We start from the raw sequence: 14100 nt of genomic DNA on the forward strand, positions 1-14100 counted from the left end.
GAACAAAAAAGAAAAAAAATAAATTAGTTCATAATAGGAGAGGCTAAAAGAAAGAATAAGTATAGTAAAGTATAAAGTAGGTATAATATATATAAAGAGTGAATTTTAAATATATAATATAAATTAATAAAGTAATGTATAATGGTAACTTACAATGTTCAAAGACTCAATTGGTTAAAAAAAAAAAAGTAAAAAAAGGCAAAAGGAAAAAAAAAAAGTGAAGAGCGCCCCAAATTTTTTTTCTTTTGTCTTTTCCATTGTCACTTCCAGAGCAAATTGCATGAGCGATTTCCAAAATCAGTCCACTTTTTTCTTTTTTTTTTCTTTTTTTTTCTTTTTCTTTTTCTTTCTTTTTTTTATTGACTTTTAGTTTTAGTATGTTATTTGATAGTCTTTTGTATTTATATTATGTTTATTCAATAAAGTTTTTTTTTTTTTATCTTTATTTTTTATTTTTATTTCAATTATTTTGTTACATGTCAAAGATTCCTTTCTTTTTTTTTTATGTATATATTTTATAGACACGAATACGTTGATACGATATACTGTATGAGTGATGGATCGTTGGATAATGATTGTTCGCTAATATACTGATGCCTTTTTTTTTTTATTCATGTTTGATTGATATTTATAAAAATGGAAAGCTAACTACTTGGATTAAAGTATGGAAAAAACGGCGGATATATGCAGTACATATATACTTGAATAGACAACATATAGACTAGCAATTATTCAAAAAAAAAAAGGATATTTCAACTGATACTACAAATGATCCAACCACTTCCAAAAGGCATAGAAAGGACAATCATCTGAGAAGTGAACATCAGATGCATGGCAATAATAACAGAATACCTTATTTGCGTGCAAACGTTGGTAAGGAAAGTCATCACCATCATAAGCATCAAGACAAACAGTACCAGCACCATTATCATCAGGGTTTGAAAAAATGGAGAAAGAATCAACACGTCCAGTGACAATGATATAGAAAGTATTGCTTGGAATATGTGATCCTATATGAGTGGCTGGCAAAATACCAAGTAATGAACCATATTGTTGTTGTTGTTGTTGTTGTTGTTGTTGTTGTTGTTGTTGTTGTTGTTGTTGTTGTTGTTGTTGTTGTTGTTGTTGTTGTTCTATTGTTGATGATGTTGATGCTACATCAGATGTAATAGATTGTTTAATCTTGGCAATTGTTGTGTTTAGAGAATCCAGAGGTAAATCTTTCATAATGAAGAGAGTGATTGGTGTAACGCATTGATCCAAAGAGGAGGATAAAGACAAGAGATCTAACTGATGATGAGAATATGCTTCCTTGTAAGTAATTTGTCCAACGGATGGAACGCCTAAATATCGGATACTTCTGAATAAAATACCGCGAGTGATGGCCAATTGACGTGCTTCAGGTGTAGCAAACAAGACTTCCACAATAGTACATTGTGTATGACAGTATTTCGTATTATCCAAAAAACTAGACATGATGATTTGATCGACACCAAACTGATTTTCCAAGAGATGTTCCACAGTAAAAGGAGGAATAGGTATGCGATGAAAATCAAAAATGATTGTGTTTGAACTTTTGGTCACAGGTCTTGGCATAGAACTTGCACTGTCATGATTGATAACGGTTTCTCCCGATGTAGGATGATCATCATAGCTAAAGGAAGGAGATGATGAGGTTGGTAAACCAGTAGTAGTAGAAGACGTATTGTTGTTACGTGATTTTCGAGTCATTGTCCGACGACGCATGTAATTTCTTGAACGGTTACTCATACAATGAAGTAGTATTGAAAGATGGACACACACACAAAAAAAAAAAAAAAAAAAATAGTAGTTAGATCTGGGAAGAAACACACAAAAAAAGTAAAAGTTGACGTCAAAAGTTTTATTTCAATATTGTAAACAATCAGATGATCTCGTTTGCATGAATCATAAAAAAAAAAAAGAAATAATAATAATACTATTATCATATCAGGTTTTCTGAGATTTTTTTTTTTTTTTTTTTTTTTTTTTTTTTGTAAAAAGAATCTATATATGTAGAGGGAATTGTTATTAGTGTCGTATATGATATTGTTGATTAGCAGGTACGATATTTTTTTTTCCTAGACTTCCGTATTTGGAAATACATAGCAAAAAAGGACACTCAACAAAAAAGGGGGTCATTCAAACCACGAATTTTTTCTTTTTTTTCTGCATTCTTCTTTCACGGAAAACTTCTATAGTTCCATGGCCTTTTTTTCTTTTTCTTCTTCTTCTTTTAAATTTAACTATTTTTTTTGGTTTCTTTTACCTTTATTTATTGCTTATTATATTTACCCTTTGATGTCTCCTAATCAACAACAACATTCTTCTTCAAGACAAGTATTACCTACAAATGTCAAACCTTTTCACTATGATATCTGGTTGAAACCTCATCTTGATACCTTTGTTTTTGACGGTCAAGTAAAAGTCAAGTAAAGTATATATATATTCTTTTATATTTTACATAAAAATTCATTATTAACTTTTCTTTTCTTTTTTTTTTTTTTTTTACTTTTGAAGTTTGAATGTGTTAGAACCGACACGCGTCATTACTTTGAATGCATACGAAATTAGTATTACGTCGGCTATTCTTGTTTTTGGTAGTATCAAGTAAATTGGATATTTATAATAATATATATTTTATAGATATTCAATCTTTTTTTTTTTTAGTGTATCCTCTATTGATATTGAATATGACACGAAGAAAACACAAGTCTCTCTTACTTTTCCTGAAGAAGCTCCTGCTAACTCTAAGGCGGTTTTGGATATTAAGTTTAAAGGTATTTTGAATGATCAAATGACTGGATTCTATCGATCATCTTACAAGGATAAACAAGACAATACAAGGTAAGTTACTTTATATATATATATTCAAAGTGGAAGTATTCATATGATTTATTCTACTTCTTTTTTTTTTTTTTTTTTCTTCGTGAATAGATATTTGGCTACCACTCAATTTGAACCTACTGATGCACGCCGATGTTTCCCGAATTGGGATGAGGTAAAAACTTACATATTATATTAAGATTATATATTCTATTTCTAACTATTATTATTATTTTTACTTTTGTTAACAGCCTGCTTTGAAAGCTACTTTTGATGTCACTCTGGTGGTTCCAAATGATTTGACAGCTTTATCCAATATGAATGTTATCAATGAAGAAGAACTAAAAGGATCAGATAATGGATGGAAACAAGTAAAGTTTGCTACTACTCCTAGGATGAGCACTTATCTTCTTGCATTTGTCGTGGGTTCCTTTGAATATATTGAAGCTTATACTTCAGGTAAATACAATGGTCAACCTATTCAAACTCGTGTCTATACTTTACCTGGATCTAGTCAAAATGGTTATCTTGCTCTTAGTGTTGCAACCAAAGCTCTGGAATTCTTTGCTGAACAGTTTGGTGAGCCTTATCCATTACCCAAGATAGACATGGTGGCTATTCCTGATTTTGAAGCTGGTAACATCAAAAAAAAAAAAAAAAATCACTAGAACAAATTGATTTTCTTTTCTTCTAATGAGTATTTTCTCCATTTCCTATTACTTTTTCTTTTGGATATATTAGGTGCTATGGAAAACTGGGGTAAGCAATATTAGGAAATGAAGCTTAGAGTGAACTTGATATCAATACCTTTTAAACCTTCTTTTTTTTTTTCTTTCTTCCTCCTTCATTTAGGCCTTGTCACATACCGCACTATTTATGTAAGTAATATCATTTGTTAAATAATATAATGTAGAAAGAACATACCAATTTACTAAATAGAATTTTTTATATATATAGTTACTTTTTGATGAAAAGGAATCTTCTATCCAATTCAAGAAACATGTTGCTTATACTGTTTGTCATGAACTAGCACATCAATGGTTTGGTAATTTGGTAAGCATGGAAATTCAACTAAAGAAACAGTTCAATGACATTTTATCCTTTATTTATTTTTTAGGTGACGATGCAATGGTGGAACGAACTGTATTTGAATGAATCATTTGCTACATGGGTTGGATGGCTTGCCGTGGATAATATCTTTCCAGATTGGGATATATGGACTAGTTTTGTCAATGATATGTCAGCTGGTCTCAAGTTGGACGCTCTAAGATCATCTCATGCTATCGAAGTGGATGTGGCGGATGCTTCGGAAATTCATCAAATCTTTGATGCGATTTCATATGACAAAGGAGCAAGTGTGATTCGAATGCTAAGTTCTTGGCTTGGTGTGGATACTTTCTTGGGTGGTATACGTCTTTATATTCAACGACACAAATTAGCTAATGCATCATCCAATGATTTATGGCATGCTCTTGGTGAATACGCTGGACTGGATGTTGGCAAATTTATGACCTTGTGGACCAAACATGTTGGCGTAAGTTACTATATTTATTTATTTATTATTATTTTTTTGTCTATATTTATCCATACGCTTTTGATTGATAAGTGTTGCTTTACTAACTGGTCATTAATTATATTACTATATCTATTATTCATTATCAGTATCCTGTATTGACTGTCCAGACTTCAGGTCTCGATTCTATCAATGTGACACAAACGCGTTTCCTTTCTACTGGCGATTTGAATAATCAAGATGAAATGTAAATGGATCATAAAAAGTGAATAGAAGTTCTTTTTTTTTTTTTTTTCTCTTCTCTTATACCGTATTTTTAAATTCAATATAGAACGACTTGGTGGGTCCCACTTCATATGTTATGTTCCAATGGTCAAATAGAACCTTATATCCTCACAGAATCTTCTCAAACTTTCAAAATTCCAGAAGATGGTCTATTCAAACTCAATGCTGGACAAACTGCATTTTATCGTGTGAACTATCCTCAAACTATTATTTTACAACTAGCAGAACAAATCAAGCAACATCCACCAGGCAAGGGATTATTAGCCAGTACAGCGGATCGGGTCGGCTTGATTAGTGATGTCGGTAGTTTGATGGTTAGTGGAGAACAATCGACTATTGCCTTTTTGGAATTGGCTAGAGCATTTGAACATGAAACCGAAACTTTGTAAGTGCAAAAAAAAAAAAAAAAAAAAAAAAAAAAAAAAGATGATAAATATATTTTAATCTTCTATTATTATATACTAGTGTATGGTCCCAATTATCCAGTCATTTGAAATCTTTAATTAGTGCGTTTGATGAACAACCTGAGCAAGTAGTGAATGGGCTTTTATCTGTTCGAAGACAACTATTTGGACCAGTAGTTGACCGTTTAGGTTGGGAAATACGTGAAGGTGATGATGACTTGACGCATATGCTACGTTCCTTAGCTATATCGAATGCAGGTTTATCCAAACATCAAACCATTATTCAAGAAGCCAAAACAAGATTCTGGTCGTTTATACAAGGTAACACTCAATCTCTCCATCCCAATCTTCGTAGTACTGTATTCAAGATTGTGCTGACTGAAACGACCAATAATGACAACAACAATAACGAATTGGCAAGGGCTTGGGAAGCGCTTCTGGCTATGTATCAGGATGAAAATCTACCCAGTGATCAACGCTTGATGATTCTAGTTGCTTTGGGTTGTGTCAAGGATGCTGAATTGATTCAACGATATCTCGCTATGGGTGAAACTCAAGTTCGTTCTCAAGACGTTGTTTATATTTATTCATCGTAAGTGGTGGTGACAATATTGAAAAAGTACAGATAACACTATCTTATATTACAAATCAATCATTCCCTTTCTTTGTTATTCTAGATTGAGCGACAATTCAATGGGACGTGATGCACTGTGGATGCACTTTACTGAACATTACGAGGCGCTGCATACCAGATTTGGTAAAAATATCTCTTTGTTTGGTCGTGTAGTGGAATCCTGCATTCATGGGTACAAATCAATGGACAAATTGAAAGAAATCAAGTTATTTTTTAAGGACAAGGATACCAAGGAATATGATCGACCACTTCAACAAGCATTGGAGGCTGTGCAAGTCCATGCTCAATGGGTAGAACGGGATAGTGAAAACGTGGCCAACTGGATTACGACCCAATTGTAATCTGATTATGTAGTATTTTCTTTATTAGTTTTTTTTTTTTTTTTTTTTTTTTTGAATAAACAGATATTACTTTACATTCTGTGATTCCTTTTTTTTTTTTTTTTTTTTTGTTTTATCTCTTAGGTACTATCGATATATCAAATTGAAATCATAGAGAAAGGGATGGTTAATAGTATTGATAAAAGTTGGATGATGTTTCAATAAAAAGGAAAAAAAAAAGTATGCAATATATTCCCCACACTATTTTAAAGTTCAATTGTGGGGATATGATAATTTAAAAAATAGATGAGGTTTTAACTAATTTGTCATAAAGAAAGGGTGCACAGATAGGAAAATATCAACTAATCGATGATTGCTTCATATATTAGCGGGAATTCTTTTTTTGTTCTTGGTGTGGGAAAGAAGCATGTTTTCGTACCCTTTCTCATTTTAGGTCTACATCATCATCACATCATTCATCGTCATGGATCATCAATCATTATCCATCATTCAATCATCCCGGCATTCAGTCATCATCATGTAATAGTGGTATTTTTTTTTCTTTCTTTCTTTATTCTAAAAAAAAAGGAATTCTATCTAGGAATGTATATATAACAGGAAAATAAAAAAAGATGTTACTGATACTAGCAGTAATGTATATAAAGGGATGGTGCGCGTTTGTTGTTGTTGTTGTTGGACTTGGATGTTTTGTAACGTTTGATATGCATGGGGAATAAACTTTAAATTGTAAACTTGTCATAAAAAAAAAGCATAAGGGAAAGAGAGAAAGAGAGAGAAAACTGCATAAAAACTTGTATATGTAAAAGGAAGATCTAAGTGTGAGGAAAAAAAAAAAAAAAGAGAGAGAGGAAGAGCTTGGCGCCATACTGAAACAAAATATAATAATATATGAATGGTTTGTGTAATAAAACGGAGAGAAAAAGAGGACAAAGAGCAAAAGAAAGGAGGAAGGGGGGAATCATCGGTAAAAAAAAAAAAAAAAAAAAAAAAGTATATACACAGGAATAAAAACAACAACAAAGAAGTACGCCGACACCTATGGATCAGACGATTTACTTGATTTCAATAGGAAACACAGAGCTTGAGTAGGCACAGGTTGGATTATTCAAAGATGATGATGATTGTCGCTGTTTTTGTTGGTGCATAGAATAAGAAGTAGGAGGGAATTGTGGAGCAGGACGATAGATCATAGGAGACACTAAAGGAGGTAATTGTTCTTTTGTTAATCGAGGATGATAAGAAGAAGCATATAATAAAGGTGTAGGAGGACTGAGAGGCGTATCTAGAACAGAATCAACACTATCAGAAGGTGAAGTAGGATGCGTCATACTGGCATTATTGTTGTTGTTGTTGTTGTTGTTGTTGTTGACTGGTTTGGTGCAAACACTAATATAGTATATATAAATAGAAAGTTTCAGTTAATCATTTAATTCAGGTAATCTAATTTTTTTTTTTGTGTCAATGTTACCTAAATGGTTTCCACTGATTTTCATGACAACGTTGATGCCTGGATAATGTTGTTTTCCTTGTAAAGGATTTACCACAATCCATAAAATCACATACATAAGGTCGTTTTCCAGTATGAGTACGTCGATGTCTTGCCAAAGAGGAGGACTAATATATATATATATATATATATATATATATATATATAAAATAGAATGAGTATTATTTTATAAGACAGATCATCCATTCATAAACTTACATCACTAAATGATTTTTCACATGCTTCATATTCGCATACATGAGGTCGTTCACCAGTATGTGTACGGAAATGCACGGTCAGAGCAGAACGTTGAATAAACTGTTTTCCACAATTCGCCCATTCGCATCGATAAGGTCGTTCTCCAGTATGAATACGTCGATGTCTTGATAAATCTGATCGTCGCGAGAATGCCTTGTTGCAATCGTGCCAGTTGCATTCGTATGGTTTTTCGAGGACAGTGTCAATCAAATCATTGTAGTCGAGTACAGGCATCATCATCATTTTATTGGTATTGTTATTATTATTATTATTATTATTGGTGTTCAGTGATTGATCGCAGGTATAATAAGATGACATGGAGGATGTATCGGAATGAGTATCATCACTCTGTTGTTTTTCATGTTGATGATTGTTCAATAAATTTCGGATATCCATAAGAGTACAATACAAGTAATATATAATATAGAAGGGTAGCGATATATATATGTATATAAAAAAAAAAAAAAGAAAGAGAGAAAGAGAAGAAGAAAATAGAAATTATCTCTACCTTTTATATTGGCCATTCCTTTTGCTTTCAGTCGCCGCTGATCACGGGTTTCGAAAACAAGGTTTATATGTAGGCGCTAACTCGTGGCACACATGCCTTGATGTTTAAAAAGAAAGAAATGGGGGGAGAGTAGACAGCTTTGTACCTTGCTTTTTTTTTTTTTTTTTATGTTTTGATGCGACATCAAGTAAAACAGGCGCATGAAGGAATAGCCAAAGATGGGCTGAATGAAGAATAACAGGTTGATGATGATCATGACAACCTTACAGAAAGATAGAATTGTGTGGATCCTTTTTGTTTTTGTCATCAAATTCGCTCACCGCTGTATTCCATCCTCACCCCTTCTTTTTATTCAACTATGATGACAGGTTTGAAATCCATATTATCCTTTTTTTGGTTTGGTTGTGAGTAACCACCCCATTGATTATTTTGAAACAAGGCAAAAGAGAATAGAAGGCGCTTTAAATCGGACACCACTTTTTTTTTATGGATTCTTTTTTTAAACCATTATCATCATCATTTAATCATGATCATTCATCATTATCACCATCATCATCATCATCATCATCATCATCATCATCATCATCTTTGTCGTGGTTGCATTTGTTGGTTTACATAGTAGTAAGATCAATAGCCACTCAAATGAAAAAGATAGGTAGTTATAATCTTCCTCATCAATCATACATTCAAAAGATAAAAGAATGAAATTATGACATTTCATGTGGTTTTTTGTGCGTTTGTTTGTTTGTTTTTTTTTTTTTTTGAGTCTAAGCTTCATGTATGATATCTGTTTTGTGTAATCATGGATTTCAAATTTGCCAAGGGGACGAAAAACGTGGCTCTAGATGTTGTAGCTGTTGCCATTTCGGGCGGAGCCCACGGTTCATGTCAATTAGATCGGGGGAATTGGGTAAAAATGAGTGGCAGAAAAGATAAAGACTAGACAGGCATAAAGAAAAAAATATTTGGTAAAAAAAAAAAAAAAAAAAAAAAGGGATGACAGAGCTGTGGCCACCCTTTTTTTTGTCAGCTGATGAATAGTTGGTATATCACCCTGTTTTTTCGTGTATGTGTATCGGCACGAGCCACGTTGTTTTGCTTTTTTTCTTTTTTCCATTTGTTACAAGTCATGATCTAGTCTTTCTCACACATCTACTTATATAAACAGGCTAAATTTACTTTTTTTTTTTTTTTTTTTACCCGTCAAAGACATGGATTTATCAAAAAAGAAGGGGACGATCCTTAAGCAATGATTGGCACGTCCTTCATTTTGATCACAATATAAGGTAATTTGTGTAACTTGGCCACGTGTTGGACAAAACGAAATCCTTTATTTCTCCTTTGTATCGGTTGGTCAAGGCATGTCAATCTGATGAGGATTCTCATCCATTATATAATCATTATTATTATTATCATAAAAACATCATCATAGGACCATCATCAAAAAAAAAAATTTGTCTATAACCAAATTGGAATTATTGGACGGATGAACAAAGATAAAAAAAAAATCAAATAAAAAATGAATCAATGAACCAATGGAAATGGAAATCATCATCTATTGTTTGAAGCACATGGCAAACACTTAACCCAAAAAATGTTTTAGATGCAACATATATAAAGTGGTACAATGTGCGTAATAGATTCCAAACCACGCATGGGGGGAGTGGGTTCCCCTCCCTTTTTAAATGTATATAAATTTTTGTATCCGTTTTGCTTCACCAATCATATCTTGTATCACACACTTCCGGTCTGTGCCCTCACTTGACTTTCCACACACACACACATATATATATATATATTTAAATATACAGTAAAGATAATCCAGATTTACAATCATCATGGTAAAATAACAATAGGCATGAATTAAAAAAAATCATTATCTCTTTCTTATCATCATCATCATCATCAAAGCATTATTGATAAGCTACTTTATACTATGTTGAAAGATAACTTGAATCAAAGACCAATGATGCTTTGTCCTTTTTAACGGATTTCATCGGAAAAGGAAAAAAAAGAAGTGCTGCAGTTACTTTTATTATTATCATCATCATCATACAAAAAGATCAAACCCAAAAAAAGGGGGGGAAGGAACACATATCACATCACTTTTTTTTTCTCAGTCATCTCTTTTTTTTTTTTTTTTTTCCTTGAGTTCAACCTCATAGTAAAGACTATCTATGTTGTTTTTTATATAGATGCATGGATTCTTGCTTAGTCATTACAAAATAGTTTGTTCCTCTTAAAGTAAAAATAAAAAAAAAGCCATCTTTATTGTTGTGTTATCTATGATCACATTGATGTCATTTGAACAACATGAATTTTTTATTCAAAAGGATTAACAATAGATTATAGGAAGAAAAACGGAGGAAAAGAGACATTTTGCTTGTTTTTGGAAAGAATAAAGTGAGCTAAAAGTAGTAGAAAATGATTTCCTTGGCATGTAATCAAAGTTTGACAGGTGATTCAGGGCAATGAACTTACCTTTTTTCTTTCTTTCTTTTTTTCTATACGATACGTACTTTTTATATGAGCTACGGTGAGAAAAAAAAAAAAAAAAGAAAGAATGATCATTATGGAGTAATGTCTCTCTTGATTGATTGTTTCCCGAACCGACCAGTGATCCATGATTTCATACCGTCCTTCCCACTACCAATCCTCTAAAGGTAATCAATGATTAGTCTAATAAACCAAAACAGGAGATAAATCCCACGATATTTATATAAATATATTTTATTTCAATTTCATTGCTTTGTTCATATACCAACGTATTTACAATACAAATATACATCATCAAACTAAATAACTAATAGTGATATAATAAAAGATCGTCTAAACCTATTCTATGCTATCCTATTCTATTTGCCTTCATCATTCTTGCTACCACCATATTTCGCTTTCCAAACTTGTTCCATCTTTTCATCAATTCTTGTAAACAGGTATTCAGCACCATTGAGCTTGTGACCACCATGAAGATCATAAGAAAAGGTATCAGGGATCGTGCGAAGAGGAGCATTGATTTGTCGAGAGATACTGTCAGAGGTAGCGGGCATGTATGGATAAATCAATGACGAAAGAATATAAATCAAGTTAAGCGCCGTAGTCACTACCGCATTGCATTGAGGACGTTGATCATTGTACAATCCATTGCTCAAATTGGATTCCTGAAGATATTGGTTGCCACGAGCCGAAATTGCCATCGCTGTCGCAAGACCTGCACGTAACTTGACTTGTTCCAATTGATCCACATATTGTGCCAACAATTCATTCACATCCTTCACCAACTTGACTTCAAGTTCGCCATTCAAAGGTGTTTCAGTTGCAGCAGGAAGGACGCCATCATATTTGGCCAACACAAACTTGATAGCACGGTTGACAAAGTTGCCAAGATTGTTGAGTAATTCTGCATTGTTTTTGGTGATAAATTCGTTCCATGTGAACATCGAATCATTAGTTTCAGGTCGACCAGATAACAAGTAATAACGCCATACAGATGGAGGAATGCCAGTTTCTTCTGCGTTGGTACCAAAGACTCCCACGTTTCGTGATTTACTGAATTTTCCTCCTTCGTAATTCAAGTATTCTAAAAAAAAAAAAAAATCAATGTCAATCCATAGTTATTCTAATAAATAAATAATATATCTACCTGTAGTGCTGATATGATGTACCATAGTCCAGTCTTCCTTTGTAGCCAATTGAGTTCCAGGGAAGATAACAGAATGGAAAGGTACATTGTCTTTACCCATGAATTGATAGAGATGAACGTTCTTTGGATTCTTCCACCATTTTTCCCAGTCATCAGTATAATTGGCGGTAATACTTGGGTAACCAATACAAGCATCAAACCATACATAAAATACCTTATTTTCAAAACCTTCCAGTGGTACAGAGGTGCCCCATTTCAAATCACGAGTAATACAACGAGGACGAAGACCTTCCTTCAACCAAGATCCAGTAATATTGATACCGTTAGCAGACCATTTGCCTACATCATCATAATGATAATGATGATGATAATGAAAAAGAAAAGAATTAGTATCTCAATGTGTATCACTTGATATATGGAAAAATGTATTTCTTCCTTACCTTCAACGTTGGATCTGTTGTTGAACTCTTCAATTCCATCTTGCAATTTGCCCAAATCCAAAAACAAATGTCGGGAATCCTTAGTAACAGGAGAATTACCATCCAATTTACAGCGAGGTTGGATTAATTCAGTAGCATTGAGAAGACGACCACAAGCATCACATTGATCACCACGTGCATCTACATATTGACAATTGGGACAGATACCTTCCACATAACGATCAGCCAAAAAGCGTTGACATTGTTCACAGAATAGTTGAGTCATAGAATCTTGAATTACATAGCCATTATCATTCACCTTTTTGAAGATATCTTGAGTAATTTGAGTTTGTTTTTCAGTAGTTGTGCGTCCAAACTTATCAAAAGAAAGATCAAACCATTTGTACACACTAGTATGTACTGCATTGTACTTGTCACAAAGAGCTTGACATGACACACCTTCCTCCAGAGCCTTGGTTTCCGTAGCTGTTCCATATTCGTCAGTACCACAGATATAAAGAGTGTTATAGCCACGTAACCGACAGTATCTTGCATAGACATCTGCACTCAATGTTGATCCTACGATGTTGCCCAAATGAGGAATGTTATTGACATAAGGAAGTGCTGAAGTGATCAAAATGTTTCGTTCGCCTTCAACAGGAGTTCTATATTGACGTAAAAAGAAGAGCAATGAATTCACAGCCATCTTTTTTTTTTTTTTTAAAAAAAAAAAAACTAACCGATCCTACTTACACTTTTTGACCTTCAGGTAAAGGTTTGAACACCACTTGATCATTGAGCTTCTGTGTTGCAGGATTTAAATCCCCCAAAGGAGATACTTCCACAGTCTTCTTTTCAGTAGTTTGATGTTTCCTCTTGGGAGCCTTGGTTTGAATCTAATCCGTAAAAATTATTATCAGAACATTATTCATATATATTTTCTTTTCTTTTTTTTTTTTTTTTGTTTGTTTGTTTCATAGTGGTGATAATTTACCTGTTGACCCAAAATGTCTAAAGCAGCCTTGACAGCAGAGGTTTGAGAAGCGAGATGAGCCCATGCAGCCACCTTTGGATATTTGGCAGCCTCAATATCAGACAAAGTTTCATATAAAGATCCATAATAAATAGCGTCTACCGCAGTCAATTTGTCAGACTAGTATGATACAATTAAAAAAAAAAAGAAGAGCGACATGACGTTAATATAAAGTAATTCACATAAAAAAAAAGAGTAACTTGAATCATTCATTACATGAGTAAAGATATCGTATTGTTCCATAAATTGGTTGATATCCTTGAGAGTACTGTCGTACTTCTTCTTGTTGATCAATGGGCCAAATACAGTAGATTCCTTTTCAATTGCAAAATTGGTTTCAAGATTAAAGGTAGTAGCATCCAAAATATATCTATTTTTAAAACAAAGACAAGTTGAGTGAGTATCGGAAAACAAGTCAAATGAGATATTATACTTTTTCTTCCTTCTCCTCTCTTTTTTTTATCACTATACCTAACCGCTACATTGGGATCATGGATAGTAATGTCGTCAAATAATACGGTCAAGGTATCTCCTGGGATTTGGTTGATTTTGACACTAGCAATTTCAGCAGCAATGAGTAACTTCAAAAAGTTGGCATAATGTCGTTGAGAAGGTACCAGTTTTGGCACTGTCACATTGAGAGGTCGTACCATTATTATTGTTGTCGGTAGAATATGGAAAAAAAAAAGGAGAGTGAAAAGAAAAAAAAAAAAAAAAAGAAAAAAAAGAAGA

The 14100-nt window shown here is 33.0% G+C and overlaps 5 protein-coding genes across 5 annotated transcripts; 1 reads left to right on the forward strand and 4 right to left on the reverse strand.

Annotated features, from left to right (window-relative positions):
- Positions 1 to 351: 351 nt before the first annotated feature.
- On the reverse strand, positions 352 to 1124 carry BX664DRAFT_329056 (uncharacterized protein). The gene has a single exon (XM_051544711.1). It carries the CDS (start codon positions 930 to 932, stop codon positions 753 to 755), a length of 180 nt encoding a protein of 59 aa, XP_051401607.1. The 5' UTR covers positions 933 to 1124; the 3' UTR covers positions 352 to 752.
- Positions 1125 to 2203: 1079 nt separating this feature from the next.
- Positions 2204 to 6033, forward strand: BX664DRAFT_329058 (aminopeptidase). The gene is made up of 13 exons (XM_051544712.1): positions 2204 to 2450; positions 2539 to 2628; positions 2689 to 2865; positions 2956 to 3019; positions 3096 to 3480; positions 3586 to 3603; positions 3697 to 3722; positions 3802 to 3897; positions 3962 to 4378; positions 4507 to 4604; positions 4689 to 5027; positions 5108 to 5638; positions 5724 to 6033. The coding sequence occupies exons 1-13, from the start codon at positions 2224 to 2226 to the stop codon at positions 6019 to 6021; spliced, it is 2766 nt and encodes a 921-aa protein (XP_051401608.1). The 5' UTR covers positions 2204 to 2223; the 3' UTR covers positions 6022 to 6033.
- Positions 6034 to 6546: 513 nt separating this feature from the next.
- BX664DRAFT_329060 (uncharacterized protein) lies at positions 6547 to 6893 on the reverse strand (the record flags this gene model as incomplete). The annotated part of the gene is made up of 1 exon (XM_051544713.1): positions 6547 to 6893. A coding segment is annotated over exon 1 (310 nt), but the record flags the coding sequence as incomplete, so codon positions are not given.
- Positions 6894 to 6998: 105 nt separating this feature from the next.
- Positions 6999 to 8226, reverse strand: BX664DRAFT_329063 (uncharacterized protein). Its single transcript, XM_051544714.1, has 3 exons — positions 7727 to 8226; positions 7490 to 7635; positions 6999 to 7407 (listed from the first exon to the last, which is right to left on the reverse strand). The coding sequence occupies exons 1-3, from the start codon at positions 8159 to 8161 to the stop codon at positions 7074 to 7076; spliced, it is 915 nt and encodes a 304-aa protein (XP_051401610.1). The 5' UTR covers positions 8162 to 8226; the 3' UTR covers positions 6999 to 7073.
- A 2761-nt stretch (positions 8227 to 10987) lies between these two features.
- On the reverse strand, positions 10988 to 14046 carry BX664DRAFT_294722 (tRNA synthetases class I (M)-domain-containing protein). Its single transcript, XM_051542115.1, has 7 exons — positions 13840 to 14046; positions 13585 to 13738; positions 13330 to 13488; positions 13089 to 13231; positions 12357 to 13000; positions 11917 to 12255; positions 10988 to 11853 (listed from the first exon to the last, which is right to left on the reverse strand). The coding sequence occupies exons 1-7, from the start codon at positions 14019 to 14021 to the stop codon at positions 11129 to 11131; spliced, it is 2346 nt and encodes a 781-aa protein (XP_051401611.1). The 5' UTR covers positions 14022 to 14046; the 3' UTR covers positions 10988 to 11128.
- Positions 14047 to 14100: the final 54 nt, after the last annotated feature.

Source organism: Halteromyces radiatus (assembly GCF_025201355.1).
Source record: "Halteromyces radiatus strain CBS 162.75 chromosome Unknown BX664scaffold_3, whole genome shotgun sequence".
Classification (NCBI taxonomy): Eukaryota; Fungi; Mucoromycota; class Mucoromycetes; order Mucorales; family Cunninghamellaceae; genus Halteromyces; species Halteromyces radiatus.